Source organism: Drosophila ficusphila, unplaced genomic scaffold (assembly GCF_018152265.1).
Source record: "Drosophila ficusphila isolate 14025-0441.05 unplaced genomic scaffold, ASM1815226v1 contig_791, whole genome shotgun sequence".
In the NCBI taxonomy this organism is placed as follows: Eukaryota; Metazoa; Arthropoda; class Insecta; order Diptera; family Drosophilidae; genus Drosophila; species Drosophila ficusphila.
The window spans coordinates 15,684,960-15,702,346 of NW_025064737.1; the positions used below are offsets into that span (position 1 = coordinate 15,684,960).

Consider the following 17,387-nt stretch of genomic DNA (forward strand, 5'->3'; position numbering starts at 1 on the left):
GAGACTCTGGCTCACCAATCGCACTTTAAGTCCAGGCATATTTGAGAAAAAAAAACTTAAAAGAAATGTAATATAATAAGGTAAGGGTTTACGTTTCTTCCAAATAAACTAATTTAAAGTGATCTTAAAAAACACACACAACATTAGCTTTTTCAACTAAATAGGATATGTCATAAATATTTTTTAAATTTAAGTTTTAAGCGAAAAAAATCGTATATATATATGCACTAGAGGTACCATTTGACCGATCATCCAGAAAGAATATTGAATACAGCATTGCCAGACCAAAATTTAAATACAAACTTGACTTGAATAGCCAGACTGAGTTTTAATTATTTTAACACTTTCTTTCTTTTTATTTCGCAAATATGTAGGTATGCTTAAATAGGTTTTTTCAGGAGTATCATCATATTTTGACTTTATCTTGTTTACCATATAACTTGTACATTTCACTTTCATTTAACTTGACCTCATTAACATTTATTGTTACTATTTGCGATTGGCTCGAAATTTTGCCAACTTCCGGTTTGAATCCACCGTGTGTGTTCATTATTCTAGAGTGCGATTATTAGTTTAACATTTAATTTTAATTTTGTTTCATTACGTTTTATCTTTGTACCGTTGGAAATATTTCTTGTTCTCATATTATTAGACATTTTTTTGTTGTAATTAAATTACTTTTGCCAGATTTGTTTACCCTGCCGCATACAGTTTGTTTGAAAAATATATGTACACACTATGCATATCTCATGGAGTCCTGAAAAAATGATGTACGCATAGATCTTGTGTGTTGTTCTCAAAAAATAGATGTGTAAAAGTTGATTGTAAGTGTACAGTGTAAATATGTTTGGATGTAAAACATTTAAAGTTAGCTTCGTTGATTTATTGATTTTGTTTAAGATTTGTTTAAAGTTTAAAGCCCATTTGCGTTGCATTGCAGCGGAGAGTAGCTCAAAATTGTATCTTTCTTCTTTGTTTGTGTTTCAAGACATTTAGTTTACAATATAAAAATAAATAAATCGATTTTTGTAACTTGTTTTGAGCTGATTTAATGGAGTAGTACCATATTGGCAGATCGGTGTTTCAAGCTTTCGAACAAAAGTGTTTTGACACAAGCAAAATTTATGCTTAACAAATGAAAAATACCTATAACTTAATATTGAACAATGTGTTCAGTTTCACCTTGTCAAAACACTTTTTCTCGATTAGAAGTAGTTGTATAAATCCAACTTAGCTAGAAGAACAGCAACTCTTAGTCCATGTTATCTCTAGAAATCTTTTACGCTTATCAGTTATGTGGCATTATATAATATTTTTTACGTTCATCTCTTTTTACTTGCCATACAAATATCGTTGATTATGGTTATGATAACTAAATGCATTTAAATCATCTATTCATACAAATCAATTACAGACACACCCACATTAAAATGATGAAGTATACAACATTATCTTTTGCTATTTTAATGCCATAATGCCAAACATGCAAAAGGCTGTAGTACATTACGTGGTTATTTTTTTGCTTAGTCTAACATACAAAATGCTGCATTAGCTGTGCACCATCCAGGCCGATTTAAAAAGTCCACAACATCTACATTTCAATAAATGTATACGACAAATATGAATTTGCCTGGATGCACCATAAAAAATCATTTGCAATCGTTTCATTTAAACAAATTACACAGAGTTTAATACTTGTTGCTAAGATTTGTTGCACTTGCTTATACAAAATACGTCTACCATTTATGTGTATACCGATTAATAATTTCTTAACCATTTTTGTTTTTAGTTTTCTTAATTTTTTGTTTTCAAACAATTCCTTGGCGCTTGCGTATTTTTTGTTTAGTTTTGAACGTTAGATTTTGCTTTCCCTATGACCAAAAATCGAACAGAAGGTTAAAGCTTTCAATTCATTTCGATTCATTCCGCGTGTTACATTTTTGACTAGCTTGGAAGCATGAGTTAAATTATAACCTAAAGTGTGGACTCGGAACTGGACTTGAACACAGAATGAAAAAGCAAATCGGGGCAGTTTACAATACGCGGGACATTGGTATAACAAGTTAAAGCTATCGTTTTGTCAGCCAACGCACTCCAGTCGAATAAACGGGTTAAACCACAAAAGAAAATAAGTAAATTGGAGTAAATACAAAAAATGCAAACAGTTCTCCTAATAAATTAGGGAAAATACTTTCTAGTTTTAACAGAATGTTACGTCATATTCTTGTATCTTGTTAGATATTCGACTTTACAAATTTTAATTAGAAATTTGAAAATGATAGTAAGTTATAAGCTTGTTTTTTGATAAGTCGAACATAAACCCCTTTTCTATTGTGGTTTTCCCTTCAAGGATAAGGATTGATAATGGGGAAAGGATCTCGCCCGTTAGCTTAGATCGCACCGTTAGCGACGGTCGCTGCTTCTGGACGCTGATCCTCCTCCTGCACCACCACCACCACCACTAACACCTCCACCGGGCGCCTGGTTCACCGCCTGCAGCTCATACTGGTAGTAGCAGTCGCTGCCCACGTAGACGGTGCGCCAAACGCCGTCCACATCTCACATCTGGCGGTACGGCGAGTGCATTTTCAGCCACTGCAGCACCAGCGACGGCCCGCCCGCCTGGATCTCCGGTGGAATAGTGCTCAGCGGGCACTTGTCAATGTTAAGATACTTGAGGTTCTGGCACAGGGCCAGCTCAAACGGCAGTTTCTCCAAGCCGGGATTCTGGTTGATGTAGAGATTTTCCAGACTTTCCAGCGAACCAATCTCCTCGGGCAGGAACTGCAGGTTATTCTCGCTAACAGACAGGTGAGTCAGGTTGCCCAGGTGGCCGATGCTGCGGGGCAGCATGGTGATTTGATTGGTCTGTAGAATCAATCGCTGCAACTCGTGCAGCAGTCCAATTTCGTGCGGTAACACCTCGATCCGATTCTCCTCCAAGTCGAGTATCCTCAGCCTTCGCAAATTGCCAATCGTATTCGGTATCTTCTTGAGCATGTTGTTGGACAGGATGAGTATCTCGAGGTTCTGCAGGTTCATGATATCGTCGGGCAGCTTTTGCAGCGCATTTGTGGCCAGATTCAGCTCCACCATATTAACCCAAGTGCCAATGTCCAAAGGCAACGCCGTCAGCATATTCTCCTTCATGTTCAGCTTGGTAAGACCCTTGGCCCGCGAGAAAATCCCGTAGGGGATCTTATCGATTCGGTTGTGCTCCAGGTTGATGCTATACACATTGGTGAACTGCGCCGGTCCGCCAGTTGGATAACTGGTAAACTGATTCCTCGAAAGGGTGATGGTAGTTAAGCCGCTCAAGCTGGCCAGCATTCCGTCTGGCAGCTGAGTTATGCCATTGCCCTCCACATTGAACTCATCCATGCTCTTGCAGTTCTTCAGAGTGGCCGGCACGCTGCTCAACCGGTTGTACCTCATGCCGAGTCGCACCAGGGACTTGAGGTTCCCAATACTATCGGGAATATCCAGCAGCTCGTTGTGCTGCAAGTCCAATGCGCTGAGGTTCACGCAGTTACCGATGTCCTCGGGCAGGTGCTCCAGGTGATTGTGCGATACGTCGAGCGTGGTGAGGTTCACCAGAGCTCCGATGGCACTGCCCAGCTCCCGGATCTTGTTCTCCCGCAGACTCAGCATGGTCAGGTTGACCAGCTGGCGCAGATCGTCCGCCACGGTGGTGATGCGGTTGAAGCGCAGGTAGAGAGTGGTCAGGCTGCGCAGCCGGTAGATGACCGGCGGAATCTCCGCCAGCTTGTTGTGCCGCAGATCCAGAACCTTTAGCTGGCTGCAGTTTTGCAGCGACTCCGGCAGCGAGGTTAGCGAATTCTCGTTCAGCGCCAGGTTCCTCAGGCTCACCAAACAACCGATCTCCGGCGGCAGCTGGCCTATTTTGTTGCTGTATAAATAGAGCTCCGTCAGGTGGACGCACTCCTTCACCGTGCTGGGAATCACCGTGATCGAGGACTTGCTCAGGTCCAAGCGCTTGATTCCTAAGGGAATGACAGAAATTATTGTTAACATGGAATGTTATTTAGAAAAAATATATATTTTTTTAAGCCCCAATACAAATCTATATTTCAGGAAATAGAAATATTGCTAACTATATTTAAAAAAAAAAACGAAAAATTAGCTAATTCTTTTTGGGGCTTGTCAAAACTTGCCTTCGTCGCGACATCGCTGCAGCGCCTTGATGACATCCTGGTCCGCTTGGATGGGCTTGCTCTTCTTGGTGGTGGGCTTGGGCTTGTTGGACTCCGGGTGCTTGACGGTCACCATCTTGGGACGCGTCTCGGGCGGCATGATTGCGTTGTTTTCGTTGTGTGGCTGACCGTGACCGTTGCTGCCAGTCGGCTGTTGACCACTTGCTCCTCCGTTGGACAGCTCCTCCGCCACGGAAATTGCAGCCCCTGATATGCCCGAACCGCCGAAACAGAGTGTCGCCTCGGAGGTACCGTCGCTCGACTTGCCGCCGCCGCCGCTTCCACTACCACTGCCTCCGCCTCCTCCCCCTCCGCCGCCCTCTGCTCCTCCTCCCGGAACTCCGCCGCTCCTCTCCGCCTGGCCCGTGGACGATAACGATGTGGTCGATGCCGTTGCGCCCGAGGAACACAAGTTCATAATTTTGCCCAGCTTTGCGGTCGGCGGCGACAATGCGTTGCCCAGAAATGTGCCCAAGCAACAGCAGCAACAGCCGCAGCCGGAGGAACTCGTTGCTCTACCCTGCGATGGAAAAAGCCCATGTTAATCAACTATCAAAGCAACGAAAAACAAATATGCCATAAAAATATCATTTTTAAGGGACCCAAATTAATCTTCGTATTTTATTTTTTCCTGTGTGCAATCGCAGGAAAGGAAAGGGAAAGACCGGCCGACAACTCCCGCACTCGTTTATGGCTGCACTTTATCAATTGTGCGTCAGCCGGTCGGCAATCGCATCGTGCGTCATCGTCATGGTTCTGCCGCCCATCCTCCAACCAAACCCCTTACTATTAGCCCGGCTTTATTGGTTCTGCTTACGTGACAAACAAACGTACACGAAGGCACGCGCATACGCAGACGCAAGGACGCGTTCACGCAGCCGCAGGAACGCGCGTGTTGACGTCGCTCCTTATTAACCAGTTGACCATAATGTGTTCAGAAACCCACACGCAAATCAACAATTAAAAATTCCAAACAGTGACGTCACAATATTGACTATGTATTATATTATATTATCGGGAATAATTTTGGCGCTTATAGAAACCCAATACTTTACGAGTAATTAGGCTCAATGTTAAACAGATATTTTCTTTCCAAATATGTATATATATGTATTTATATTTTTTTTAACAGTTTTACATATGTATATATTTCTGTATCTGTACTAAAAGACAATATAACATACAACTTATGGGCAAGAGCGGAGAGTCAATAAAAAATTTAGTAAAAAATTCTTTAAAAATTTTGAAAAATGTTCATAAGAACATTAAAACACGTATGTATTTATCTTCGTAATTGTTAATTAAATAAAAAAAAAGTGCTCGAGCTAACTTTCTTTAAATTGGTCTAGGGTTAATATTATTTTATCGGTAGTGTTTATACAAAAAAAAGTACGCGTGTTACAGATAAGATTAGAAAATCATCTCTTGCTTGGCGGACAGTAATTAAATAATACATTACTGTGTACTAAGGGGATGCGTAACTTAAAGCTCGTAAGGTTCTTTAAGGCTGTCAATGCTGCTGGCCACGTGCAGAAATCGCATCCCTCTTTTCCGCCGCCCATCCACCAACCTTGCCACCCTTTGCCACCGCCGCCCACCGCGACCCTCACGGAATGCTCCTGGTATTTTAACGGCAAATGTCAAGGTCAGTGAGAGCCGGTGTCAGGCGATTCCTGGAAAAGCCAGAGCCAATGCCAAAGTCAAAGGTTGAAAGTGCATGTGCCGTTATGAAGGACCCTTGGAGCACCGGACGCAGCGTAACCCGAACTGGATGTTTACTTAAAACCCAAAGCGAATTTCGGAGACACGCTTCTCGGATTTCACAGATTTAGCATATGCGAACAATGCACATTGAGGCCAATTAAATGGTCGCTCAAGTGGAAGGTGCACGGAAAGAATATATGGAAAAATATCTTGGTCCTGACAAAATTTCTTCACTTTAGGATAGTTTAATTTGAAGATTTATCCGTTATAAAAATTGGAGAGGATATTTATAAAGTAGTACATCGTTTTAATGTTATATTTAATAATAATACTTTTAAAACTTTTTGATTGAAAGAATATTATTTTCTTTCACGAAATTAATCTTTTTGGTGTCTTGTTCTTAAATCTGACCATATCAAGAAGGGACTAATAAAATTAAAGGTAAAATTGCGCTTTAGCGGCTTTTGCTAAAAATGGTCTAGGAATTTTTTTTTTTTTTTTTAATGGATACCTTGGGGCCTTAACATTAATAAAAAAGTGGCGGAAAGCTTGATTTCTAAGTATTTATTTGTAAAAATAGCAAAAAAGCAACTGGCCATAGCTTTTCTGGGTATTCACTCAGTACTATAAAATCACTCTGAGTCATTTCGCAACCTTTACAGCGCTCAGTAGTAAAATTGGCACTGCCTGACATGGTAAAATTGTTAAATTTATTTTGTTTTTAAATTTTCACACAATTGCAGCACTCTTCATCCACAACACATTCTCAACGGTAAAGTTTTTCGCTAGAAAAACATGGCAATGTTCTAAAACGGGTTGCCTCGCGGCAGTAATAATTGCAATTTTAACACATTAATAATTAAAATTTAAGCTTTCCGCCACTTTTTTATTAATGTTTAGACCCCAAGGTATCCATTAAAAAAAAAAAAAAATTCCTAGACCATTTTTAGCAAAAGCCGCTAAAGCGCAATTTTACCAAATTAAAGACCATTCAAATTCCTGAATCGATAAGGAACGACGTTTTTGTTTTTAAGTAAATAAAGTAAATATTCGTATCGAAAAGCCATAAAATGTTCATTGTTCGCCGTGAAATTTGTATGTACAAATACGGACCGACAAATTATGTACATTTCTCTGTGTGTAGGGGATTTGATCCGACTGATCGGCTAATGCCGGGGAATTGTATGCAGCTTATGATTAAGACCCCGTAATGATAGATAGAGAAACGACTGATTCATGGTAAATTTCCATTTGATTGCCATTGCACTGCTCAATTGTTGTTATTGTTCTTTTTTCGACTTGTTTGTGGGCGGGGAACCAAACATAAATCGGCACAGATACACATACTATATATACGCAAACATATACACGCACTCCTGAGCAATACGCACTGATAACGCAATAAGTCGTTTAAACGAAACTTACTAATTTCACTCAGTTGCCATTAAACCCGATTTCTTAGATTTCTTTGTTATGTTCTTTCGATCTAGAAACCGCCGCACGCATTATTGTTTTATTGTTGTTATTTAATTTGCGATATACTCTCGATAGTGATGGAGAAGCATCGACTTTTAAGAATGTTTGGTTCAATCGATAGTTTCCCAGCTGTAGAATTTTATATAACTTTTAGCAGTTACATCCTCCTAACTTAGCGAGTGCACCCTCCGAACATAGCCAATACCCGACCTAACCTAGCGAGTGCACCAACCACATTTAGACAAGAACTGCTCCGTGAATCATCAAATTCAATAAGCGGGATTTGTAAATTTTTAACATTACATTGTTTCGTTTAAATATTATCTTTTTTCGGCATTCTCGTACTCAATGTGCTAAAGACAACCCACAGCTTTGATTAATTTTGAGAAAAGTAAAAAAATGTGATAAAACTATGCATGTTTCTACTGAAGTCAGTTTGCTAAAAAAGTAATGATAAAAAACTAAAACACGCTCATTAACCTTGTTCTACTTTTTGATAACGGAGAAGACACAGCTTGTTGTTTTCTATTTTTAGAAAACTTAAAAAAAAAATAATGGTAATAAGTACATATATAAATATATATATATAGCAAACTTTTTATTAAATATATATGAAAGGCATTTACATTAAATCAGCTGTTGAACAGGACGCACGTTTGTAGTTATGTATAAGGATGATAAATAAAGTTTACTCTCCAATTTTAATTGATAATATTATTTATGTTACAAAAAACAAAAAGAAATTTCAGACTGTTATCTTAATAAAATATATATTTAAAATTTTTCAAGGTAATATCGGAAAGTATTTGTTTATATACAGTTCCCAAATTCCCAGGAAGCTTCACTAAAAAGCTTCAGGTACTGAGCTTTTGCATGTTTTTGCCTCAATGTATAGATTGTTGAGCCGTTTGGCCAAAATCAAGGGAAAGTAAATACAGATTTTGGTGCTATTTGCACTTTCAAATGATGTTGAGAATATATGTAACAAATCCAATAAAAATTGTCCATTTATACGCTCATGATTGAAAAAAATTACATATGCCATTTACAGTCAAAGGATTTTTTAGATAAACAAGAATTAACGCTAAAATCTATGCAACAAAAAGTAACCAACACACATGCAAACGCATCCAGCTGCACGCACACACATGGAGATGTTATACATAATTTATGATACGCAATTTGCTGTCATTGCAATGCGGGAAAAGATTTTCCCCCGCTTTTTTCACAAATAATCAAAAATGTATGGAGAAAAAAAACCAAAACCAACCTGTTAATGAATCGTCAAGCGAGAAAACTTTTCAGCCTTCAGCGCTCACGAAAACAGTCGAGTATATGTGTATTATATCCTTTGTGCTGCTCCTGCCTGCCCAAACAATTTTTCACTTGCGCTTACGAGCGAGAACTTATATTTCTTTTCTCTCTATTTCTTCTTTGCTTTTATCACTGCCACAGAAAACTCTTTGCTTGTATTTTATACACCTTAGCTATTTTTATTCTTAATTTATTCTTGAAATTTAAAACATTAACAATGTCGTACAAAAAGGATGGCTTTGCTGGGAAAATAACGGAGGACAATTGGCGATTTTAGTTTCCATCCACATTGCGTATACGACGCGTGCGCAGTGTTTTGTTGGCGCCCTCTGGCGGCCTATAAAAACGACAACTAGATTTCCAGCTTTTGCAGCTCGTCGTTAGTTATAAATTCACAGGCCCGTTCTGCTATAATGCGATAATCTGAAAGGGTTATAGTATAAGTAAATAATAATTAAAAAAAAAAAAAACTCACAAAAATGAACAAAAATATAAACTTTTATACACGACTAACTTTTATTTGTATTTGCAAACCGAAAAAAAGCGAATTTTTAGAACCAAATGGCACTCATTCAGCATGGAACTAAAAATACGTATATTTTGGTTGATGTTTCTAGCTTTTTAAAAATATTTTTTATGGTTTCTCAGATGTTTAACCAACCTTTCTGGTACTTGCAGTTGTACATTCGCATGACACAACTGCTGGCAAAACTCCGCAGACATCCATCTAAGACGTCCAGGGCACACACCACCCTATAGCTCATGGGACACACATCGTGGCACTTTTTGGGACCTAAGGTGTTTTATAAAAACTTTAATTCATAGACTCAATTTCGACTTACCCGTCAAGCCATATAGTTGGCTCTCAACTACGAAAAAGATCCCTAGCACCACACAAATTAGAAAAACTTTGTTGCCCAGCGTGTAGACGATTTGCATTTTTATCGTCCAACCGATCGCGCTGTTTGCAAATTTCGTATTAAAATATTATTTCACAAAAGTTTTCTGAGCCTGTCAAAAATAATATTTTGTATTTTTCGTGTTGTCAATTGTGTCAATATTTATACATTTCTTAAAAATATTCAGCTGCTTCTCCTGCGCATGGTAATTTTTCCTACCGTCTGCATTCATCGGAGTTGCGTGTGCATCGACCTGTTGAATCTTTCTTCCACTCTGGTGAAATAATTTAAATGAATAATAGTTATTTATAAACAAGTTTTTAAACATGTAACCTTCTCGTTTTTGGCAGGCATGCAGATTCATTTCGCAGGGATTCCGGTAAGTACAGCGAATCTCGCTGCCATTACGGACAGTTTTTCCGCAGAGATAATCAATTCCTACTCCCCTGCAATCGTCGTTACAAACTTGTGAATTTGAAATTCCGAGAAAAAACAGCAGTAGAACGACGAGGATCAACTTCATTTTGGTACGAGGGCTTTTCAACTGGCCCCAGCAATTCGTTTTTTTAGTTTTATATGTAAACAGATTTAGGCCAGCCAATGAACTCGATTCGATCACCATATTGCCACAATTAAACAAAAGACTCCACACGTCAATCTACATTCTTTCTCACGTGTAACTAAGCAATGTATATCAACTTTTATCAATTTATCAATTCTTAAATATCATGTAAATAAAAGGTATTTAAATGGTTATTAAACTGAAGTGTGCTTTTAGGGTTTTTGTTTTTGTTAAAACTGTTCAAAACAAAAATGTTGTCTAGCTCAAAGGTATTTAATAAAAAATTATTAAATGCTTTTATTTTTGGTAGAATATATACAATACTAGCTGCCCGTCCCAGCTTCGCCCGGTTTTTTTTAAATAGTTTTACCTTTCACACAATTATTATAAAGAGGTAAAATTTGTTTGCTTGTTTGTTTGTATCATTATCACTTTTTCTAAAAATTTTATTATTGTAGCATCTCCCAAATTTATTATTGTAACAACTCCCAAGCCAGATATCCGATAAAAATAATAAATTTTTTTTTAACATATTGTAAATCTAATCCATCCTTAAGCCCCTGGAATAAAGGTCCAGCCGTTTAGGAGGAGTTCAATGACTAACAGGCGTACAGAAGATTTTTCCAGAAGATTTCCCGACACACGGGAACGCTGTCGAAATGTTACATAAAACGAAGCCATCATCAAAACCACAAAAAACTTCACTTCACTTCAATTCACCAAAACCACAAAAATTTAGTTAAAATGCTATGGTAGCGGTAGTAACTCACTTTATAAAAAGTGGATAGGATAAAAAGTATCCTATGTCCTATTCCTGGCTCTAAGCTACCTCCCTACCAATTTTCAGCCAAATCTGATCAGCCGTTCTTGAGTTATAAGTGGTGTAACTAACACGACTTCCTTTATATATTAGGTTGTTTGGTAATGACATACTGGTTTTTACATTCAAATTTCGCGCTTCGCTTGTGAAGTCACATATAATCGTACCTGGCAATGCTGTATATCGTTTGAAAAGTATTGTGACTGTCAATTAATTATAGACAAATAATTAGCAATAAAATAAAATTGCGACTATAATTAAAGATCTAATCTATCCTATCTCTCAAGTTGGACCAGACTGCTCACGGTGTGCCAATTTAATTTAAAATCGGTTAAGAAGTTTAGGAGTCCATCGCGGACAAACATCGTGACAGGAGATTTATATATATAAGATAAGCACAGACAAGCAAGCACTTATTTTCCTTCGACATTTTTGGGATCCAAGGAAGCACGGCACTTTAAGGCTTGTTTTATTTAAACATATCACAAAAAAAGCGATCTGCGATTAAAAGTATTCAATAAAAATTCAAAAAATATTTGTATACATACAAGCTGGCAATATTATAGATAGTAACTCTATTCTAAAAACAGGGACCGGTCGAGGGATCTCCAATGTATGCTAAAATTAAAATGAATGTATTACTTAGAATTTTATAATTTTTTTCTACTTTAAAGAGTACCATTGGCATTTTGGCAGACATACTGCTCCAAGTGACACAGATTGTGAAAGGTTATTTGTCGATCTCTTTTAACTCCATTATTGTCGACATAGGAGAACGAGGCACAAACTCGTTGCCCACTTAAGGCACAGCTTCTTGGGCAGTGGGCCATGCATTTAGTTTGAGAAATTGAAACAAGAGCTACAAAAACAATCAACATGGTTTGTTTCCGATATTATCATTACTTTTATTGAACTTACGTTGCAAGCACTGATTTTTCCTTTGACAATTGTGGGATCCGAGGAAGCACGGGTTCTGAAATACTCGGCAAACACCTCTAGAAACTGTCCAGACAAGATTTTTGGCGTAGGGATCGCATCTGAACTGTAAGTTACAAGTTCCCGAACAATCCGTGACTTGGCCCAGAATATGGCTAGAAAATCCAGCGAGGAAAGCCACGAGAAGGTAATGCTTTAAAAGATCCATTTTTTATTATCAAGCATCATACGATTTGCTTAAAAATATATAGACCGAAATCTGCATATAATGAACTTCCCACTGACTTATTGTATAAACAGGTGAAATTAAACGTTCTTTTTTATTATTCAAATTATTGTATGGATTCTTTGTTAAAGAGAAAACACGGTAAGGTTTAAAATACTTATTGTTAATTGATATTCAATATTATCAGGAGCTATTGTAAAATTCAAGGAGTGCAGTTCAAAAGGGGTGAAACAGTGCGTATTTTTTAAAAACAGAAATCGAACTTAGCGTGAGCAGGGTCCATTGCGTGGTTCATTTACGTATGCTGCAATCAAATAAATTGTAATTTAAGTAAATGAATAATTTAATAGTGAGAGAAAAAGAAAATAGAAAAAAGGTATTATACCTTCGGCATTACGGCAGGCGTACATATCAAGGAAGCATCGAGTTCCAAATGTCATTTCCCGACCCACATTTGTGCCGTTGCACAGTGTTTGGGGAAACCATCCACACACCCTAGGTGCTCCTCTATAACACATTCTTGGGCAAAATTCCATACACCTCTCCTTTGAAGTAGCAACCAAGGCTGGAAAACAACAACAATCCTTATTACATATTATTAATGATTTAATAATATTACAACATACGACGTTGACATTGATTGGCCCTCATACAGTTTTCATTGCCAAAAAGGCAGCCGTTCTGAAAAACGCGACACATCCGACCTTCAATTGCCCAGACAAGATTTTTATAGTATGGATTGCACCTAGCTCGTGATATACACGCATTCGTACAGTTTCTGGTTTGAGCTTTATTCTGAGGAAAGAATCCACACAACAACACAGAAAATAAATAAAGACTGAAGTTCATGTTGGAAAAAGCGAAAACAGAAGACTGAATTGCTTTCCTTCGAATTTGGATATATTTATAAAGATTTGCACTCGATATTCAGCAGTTAAATCCATGTGTGAACAGCTGAAAATAATTTTTATTTAGGCGATCTGGTAAATGAAACAATAAATAAATCTCTTGAAGTTTTGTGAATAAGTATAAGGTTTTACTTAACTTTCGACAGTGGTTTTTCACAGTCAAAGTCTCGTTTACTCCACATTTTTTTGAAGTTTCGAGAAGGAGGCCTCGAATTGCTATTATTAACGACAAGCAAATTAGACTAAATAAAGTAAGAAAACGAACTTGTATTTTGATTTTTATTTAGGCGATCTGGTAAATGAAACAATAAATAAATCTCTTGAAGTTTTGTGAATAAGTATAAGGTTTTACTTAACTTTCGACAGTGGTTTTTCACAGTCAAAGTCTCGTTTACTCCACATTTTTTTGAAGTTTCGAGAAGGAGGCCTCGAATTGCTATTATTAACGACAAGCAAATTAGACTAAATAAAGTAAGAAAACGAACTTGTATTTTGATTAAGGTTCAAAGAAACGACTGTATGTATTTTTTCATTTTGGATATATTGGGTTGGCAAGAAAGTAATGTCGTTTTTTTTCAATATTTTCAAAGATGATTTATTTATATCAGGACTTATAATTAATCAATTATGTATTGGCCGTTTTGTTCGACCACTAATGACCATCTTTCGGGCAGCTGCATAATTCCGCGCTCGAAGAACTTTTGGTCTTTTCCAGCAAAGAATCGAGACAAGTGGTTTTCGACAGCCTCATCTGAATCAAAGTTTTTACCATTCAAAGAGTTTTGAAGAGAACGAAACAAATGGTAATCTGAAGGTGCTAAGTCCGGACTATAAGGTGGATGTGGTAGCACTTCCCAATTTAGCTCCGTTAATTTTTGCCGAGTGACCAAAGATGTGTGGGGCCTAGCGTTGTCATGGAGAAAGACTATACCCTTGCGATTAGCTAGTGCCGGCTCCTTTTTCCGCCAAATTGAATAGCTGGCGACAGTACACATCTGAATTGATGGTTTCATTCCGTCCCAGCAGCTCAAAGTGCACTACATCTTCCAATTCCACCAAACAGATAGCATAATGTGATGTGACTTGGGCTGGCTCATCTTTCTTGCTCCATGTTTTTTTTCGTTGGACGTTATTGTAAACAACCCACTTTTCGTCGCCAGTAATGACCCGCTTCAAAAAAGGATCGTTTTTAATCCGTTGCAGCAGAGAATAGCAGATGTTGATACGCTTAGTTAGGTGAATTTCCTTTAAGTTATGCGGAACCCAAACATCGAGCTTGCTTACGTAGCCAAGTTTCTTCAAATGGTTTTCAACCGTTGTATGCGACACACTGAGCTTCTCTGACATCTCCCGCGTTGAATAATGCCGGTTTTCATCCAGCAAAGCCTGAATTTTTTCGTCAAAAACGGCCGATGGTCGTCCAGAAGGTGGAGCGTCTTTAACTCCAAAATCTCCAAGCCTGAATTTGGCAAACCAGCGCTGACATTGGCGATCACTCATGGCATCTTTACCATACACTTCGCACAATTTTTCGCGAGCTTCGACCGCTTTTTTCCTTTTTGAAAGTAAAAAAGCAAAATATGCCGAAAATGCTCACTTTGGTCCTCCATGTTTAATTTGCTATAGCTTCCACAAATGTTATCGAATAATTACCAAATTTTCGTCGTTAGTACCTAAGACAATAAGCTTTAAAACTATACTAAAAAGTGTGACCCTGGTGCTCGAATAGTCGTAAATAAATTAGATTAAAAACGATTACTAAAAAAAACGACATTACTTTCTTGCCAACCCAATAATTTCAGAATTTTCCGCTTGCAAATTTAAACTACCGATTCAAATCGGATTAAAACAACGACTTAGCTTGACATCGATTGGTCACTTTTCTGGTGCAAAACGGTATAAGGTATAGGTACATACATGAATAATGTTATGTATTTAATAAAAAAACAAATCATGTCATACTTTTATTTAAAAATAAAATATTTTCCAAATTTGTGCTTTTTTCATTTAAAACATGGCCCGATGTTGAAAAAAGCCTTTCGCTCGTAGACGAACTGGCGGGAATAGCCAGAATAGTCCGAGCTAATTTAGAAAGGTATTTTAAGTCCCTTGCATTTTTCTAGAACTCTAAAATATGTGTGCCAGGAGCTGCTGGATAGGCCAAATATTTGTCAAGCTCTATGTCGATAGCGTTTTTCTCAACTTTCTTTTCGGGCTTTTACGGGCCGGGCCTTTTTGATAAGGCCCGGGCCCGCACGAAACCCGCACGAATCTTAATTTCAAGGCCCGGGCCCGCTCCGGGCCTGTGTAAGCCCGCGGGCCACGAAAAAAGCCCGGCCCGCGCCCACCTCTAGTTCACAGTCAAAGTCTCGTTTACTCCACATTTTTTTGAAGTTTCGAGAAGGATGCCTCGAATTGCTATTATTAACGACAAGCAAATTAGACTAAATAAAGTAAGAAAACGAACTTGCATTTTGATTAAGGTTCAAAGAAACGACTGTATGTATTTTTTCATTTTGGATATAATTTCAGAATTTTCCGCTTGCAAATTTAAACTACCGATTCAAATCGGATTAAAACAACGACTTAGCTTGACATCGATTGGTCACTTTTCTGGTGCAAAAAGTAAACAGACAACTTAAAAAAAGGCTCATCTTCATTGATGGCAATAATGGTCTTGTGTTTTTAAAAGTAATTGCTTTTACAGGTTTCCGGTTTTGGCTTTCATTTCGAAAGTAAAATCTACGCACGCGTAATTTTTCGCTTTTTGATTGACTTTGTCTCTTGAAGGTGTATTAATTCGGCAAAAAAGAGCAGAAAGCGAATGTTTGGACCCCTTTGGTAATAAATCTTTGGCTCTGTCAGCTTGGCGACACCGCGTGCGTATCTCGTTGGCCAACTTCAACGCCCACCCGTTGGCCCGCTTCGATTTGGCCCGGTCCGATCGAAAATACATGACAGTCGACAGGTCGCAGCCAAGTGAATGGGAGCTCTGAGTGTTGGGAGCCCACAGCGGCATTAATTTCGTTTTACTTTGCACTCAGAAAGTATTTTTTATTGATAATCGAAAATGTAAGGAACAAAGTAAGGAAATATATGTAGTGGCAGACAGTTCTGACCTTAATTGAAGTAAAAGCTTTTACAAGTACGATAAAATTTAAATAATCAGTACATAGATTAATTTTTATGTGTTTACAAAATAAATTTTAGAACTCAGTGTGTGATCAATTTTTTTAAGTGGTTCAACCTGCTTTAAAAAGATTTTACTGTGTACCTATGGGATAAGCTTTAATATAGCTGTTCGTTTTCTATTTTTAAACTTATTTTTTAATTGAACTCGGTAGGTGCGCAATGTTTTTCTATTAATCAGCCGATAGACACATCTACCTGGCTTATCCCGACACGGGTCAATGGAGTTATTGAAGCCTTTTAAAACACGCAAATTTCTATCATTTTTAAGACCATGCTTGAATGCCACCTTGACAGGTCGTCCAGTTTTTTGATCCTCCAGGAGAAAGACAACATTATGTGGCCTGTTTTTACCCGTACTCCTGGGCAGCACATAGTATTTATCCTTTGGGTAGAGATATGGATAACATTTTTTACACAAGCTTCTTCGAGTCTTTGTAGTCTTTGGCTGAATACTTAAACTATTTTCTTGATTTTCGTTCGGCAGCGCCTTAATGACCGATTGACCGAGTGTCAAATTCATGACCGCCAAGAGCATCCACACCCACGCAGCAGTCATAACCGACTTTCAATTGGATTTGCTCTGATCTCTTTATGGAGTTCAAGTGGTGGTCGAAACGAATCGATTTGTGGCAGAAAATGATCGCAGTAAATTGAAATTCAAACACATAATAGTTAACCTGGCCAGCACGTTTTCCGTTCGGACTTCACAACCATTTGGAGTGATCCAAGACTAAGTGAAGGTTGTTGCGGTTAACCAGTTTGGCATTATAGTGGGAGAGTGTGGATGTTTTTATAGGGAATTGATCGATGATCCCCGAAAAGGGGATCCCCACCGCATTCAATATTGAAATGAATGACAATACATTTAAATGAACTTTTTACAGCTGCTTTTGTTTGAAACCTGCTCATCTCTCTGCCTATAAAAGCTCATCAGCCTGTCACTAAACAGTCAGAATCGTTTTACTTTTCTGGGAAGATGAAGTCGTTTGCTCTGATTTTCTGTTTGTTTTATCTCTTAGTTCAGATTAAGGCTCAAACCAGGCCACGTTGTCCTGATGCTTGCCCTGCAGTTTATATGCCTGTTTGTGGAGAGGCTATGATTGGGGGAAACTTGGTAAGATGCGAGTTCGGCAATG

The 17,387-nt window shown here is 38.1% G+C and overlaps 5 protein-coding genes across 6 annotated transcripts; all 5 read right to left on the reverse strand.

The window, feature by feature from the left end:
- Positions 1 to 868: 868 nt before the first annotated feature.
- On the reverse strand, positions 869 to 7,471 carry LOC108092069 (leucine-rich repeat protein soc-2 homolog). The gene is made up of 3 exons (XM_017191536.1): positions 7,344 to 7,471; positions 4,176 to 4,734; positions 869 to 4,004 (listed from the first exon to the last, which is right to left on the reverse strand). Exons 2-3 carry the CDS (start codon positions 4,630 to 4,632, stop codon positions 2,560 to 2,562), a joined length of 1,902 nt encoding a protein of 633 aa, XP_017047025.1. The 5' UTR covers positions 4,633 to 4,734; positions 7,344 to 7,471; the 3' UTR covers positions 869 to 2,559.
- Positions 7,472 to 9,060: 1,589 nt separating this feature from the next.
- On the reverse strand, positions 9,061 to 9,716 carry LOC108091944. Of its 2 annotated transcripts, none has more exons than XM_017191333.1 (3): positions 9,551 to 9,716; positions 9,370 to 9,501; positions 9,061 to 9,131 (listed from the first exon to the last, which is right to left on the reverse strand). In XM_017191333.1, the coding sequence occupies exons 1-3, from the start codon at positions 9,645 to 9,647 to the stop codon at positions 9,061 to 9,063; spliced, it is 300 nt and encodes a 99-aa protein (XP_017046822.1). In that variant the 5' UTR covers positions 9,648 to 9,716. The 2 variants fall into 2 exon arrangements, with proteins under 2 accessions (XP_017046822.1, XP_017046821.1); XM_017191332.1 differs by having other exon boundaries at positions 9,536 to 9,647.
- Positions 9,717 to 9,822: 106 nt separating this feature from the next.
- Positions 9,823 to 10,130, reverse strand: LOC108091945. The gene is made up of 2 exons (XM_017191334.1): positions 9,941 to 10,130; positions 9,823 to 9,881 (listed from the first exon to the last, which is right to left on the reverse strand). The coding sequence occupies exons 1-2, from the start codon at positions 10,128 to 10,130 to the stop codon at positions 9,823 to 9,825; spliced, it is 249 nt and encodes an 82-aa protein (XP_017046823.1).
- A 2,141-nt stretch (positions 10,131 to 12,271) lies between these two features.
- Positions 12,272 to 13,118, reverse strand: LOC108092220 (salivary glue protein Sgs-5). The gene is made up of 3 exons (XM_017191753.1): positions 12,778 to 13,118; positions 12,537 to 12,716; positions 12,272 to 12,455 (listed from the first exon to the last, which is right to left on the reverse strand). Exons 1-3 carry the CDS (start codon positions 12,998 to 13,000, stop codon positions 12,415 to 12,417), a joined length of 444 nt encoding a protein of 147 aa, XP_017047242.1. The 5' UTR covers positions 13,001 to 13,118; the 3' UTR covers positions 12,272 to 12,414.
- A 2,483-nt stretch (positions 13,119 to 15,601) lies between these two features.
- On the reverse strand, positions 15,602 to 16,804 carry LOC108091855. Its single transcript, XM_017191235.2, has one exon. The coding sequence runs from the start codon at positions 16,784 to 16,786 to the stop codon at positions 16,334 to 16,336; it is 453 nt and encodes a 150-aa protein (XP_017046724.2). The 5' UTR covers positions 16,787 to 16,804; the 3' UTR covers positions 15,602 to 16,333.
- Between the last annotated feature and the right edge of the window lie 583 nt (positions 16,805 to 17,387).

Coding starts and splice junctions, on each gene's coding strand:
- LOC108092069 (XM_017191536.1), bottom strand. CDS start 4,632: ATGAACTTGTGTTCCTCGGGCGCAACGGCATCGACCACATCGTTATCG. Junction 4,005..4,175: donor GCAGCGATGTCGCGACGAAG/GCAAGTTTTGAC, acceptor TCATTCCCTTAG/GAATCAAGCGCTTGGACCTG.
- LOC108091944 (XM_017191332.1), bottom strand. CDS start 9,647: ATGCAAATCGTCTACACGCTGGGCAACAAAGTTTTTCTAATTTGTGTG. Junction 9,502..9,535: donor GACGGGTAAGTCGAAATTGA/GTCTATGAATTA, acceptor AAAACACCTTAG/GTCCCAAAAAGTGCCACGAT. Junction 9,132..9,369: donor CAACTGCAAGTACCAGAAAG/GTTGGTTAAACA, acceptor TAACCCTTTCAG/ATTATCGCATTATAGCAGAA.
- LOC108091945 (XM_017191334.1), bottom strand. CDS start 10,130: ATGAAGTTGATCCTCGTCGTTCTACTGCTGTTTTTTCTCGGAATTTCA. Junction 9,882..9,940: donor TGCCTGCCAAAAACGAGAAG/GTTACATGTTTA, acceptor TTATTTCACCAG/AGTGGAAGAAAGATTCAACA.
- LOC108092220 (XM_017191753.1), bottom strand. CDS start 13,000: ATGAACTTCAGTCTTTATTTATTTTCTGTGTTGTTGTGTGGATTCTTT. Junction 12,717..12,777: donor GGCCAATCAATGTCAACGTC/GTATGTTGTAAT, acceptor GTTGTTTTCCAG/CCTTGGTTGCTACTTCAAAG. Junction 12,456..12,536: donor CGCCTGCCGTAATGCCGAAG/GTATAATACCTT, acceptor ATTTGATTGCAG/CATACGTAAATGAACCACGC.
- LOC108091855 (XM_017191235.2), bottom strand. CDS start 16,786: ATGCTCTTGGCGGTCATGAATTTGACACTCGGTCAATCGGTCATTAAG.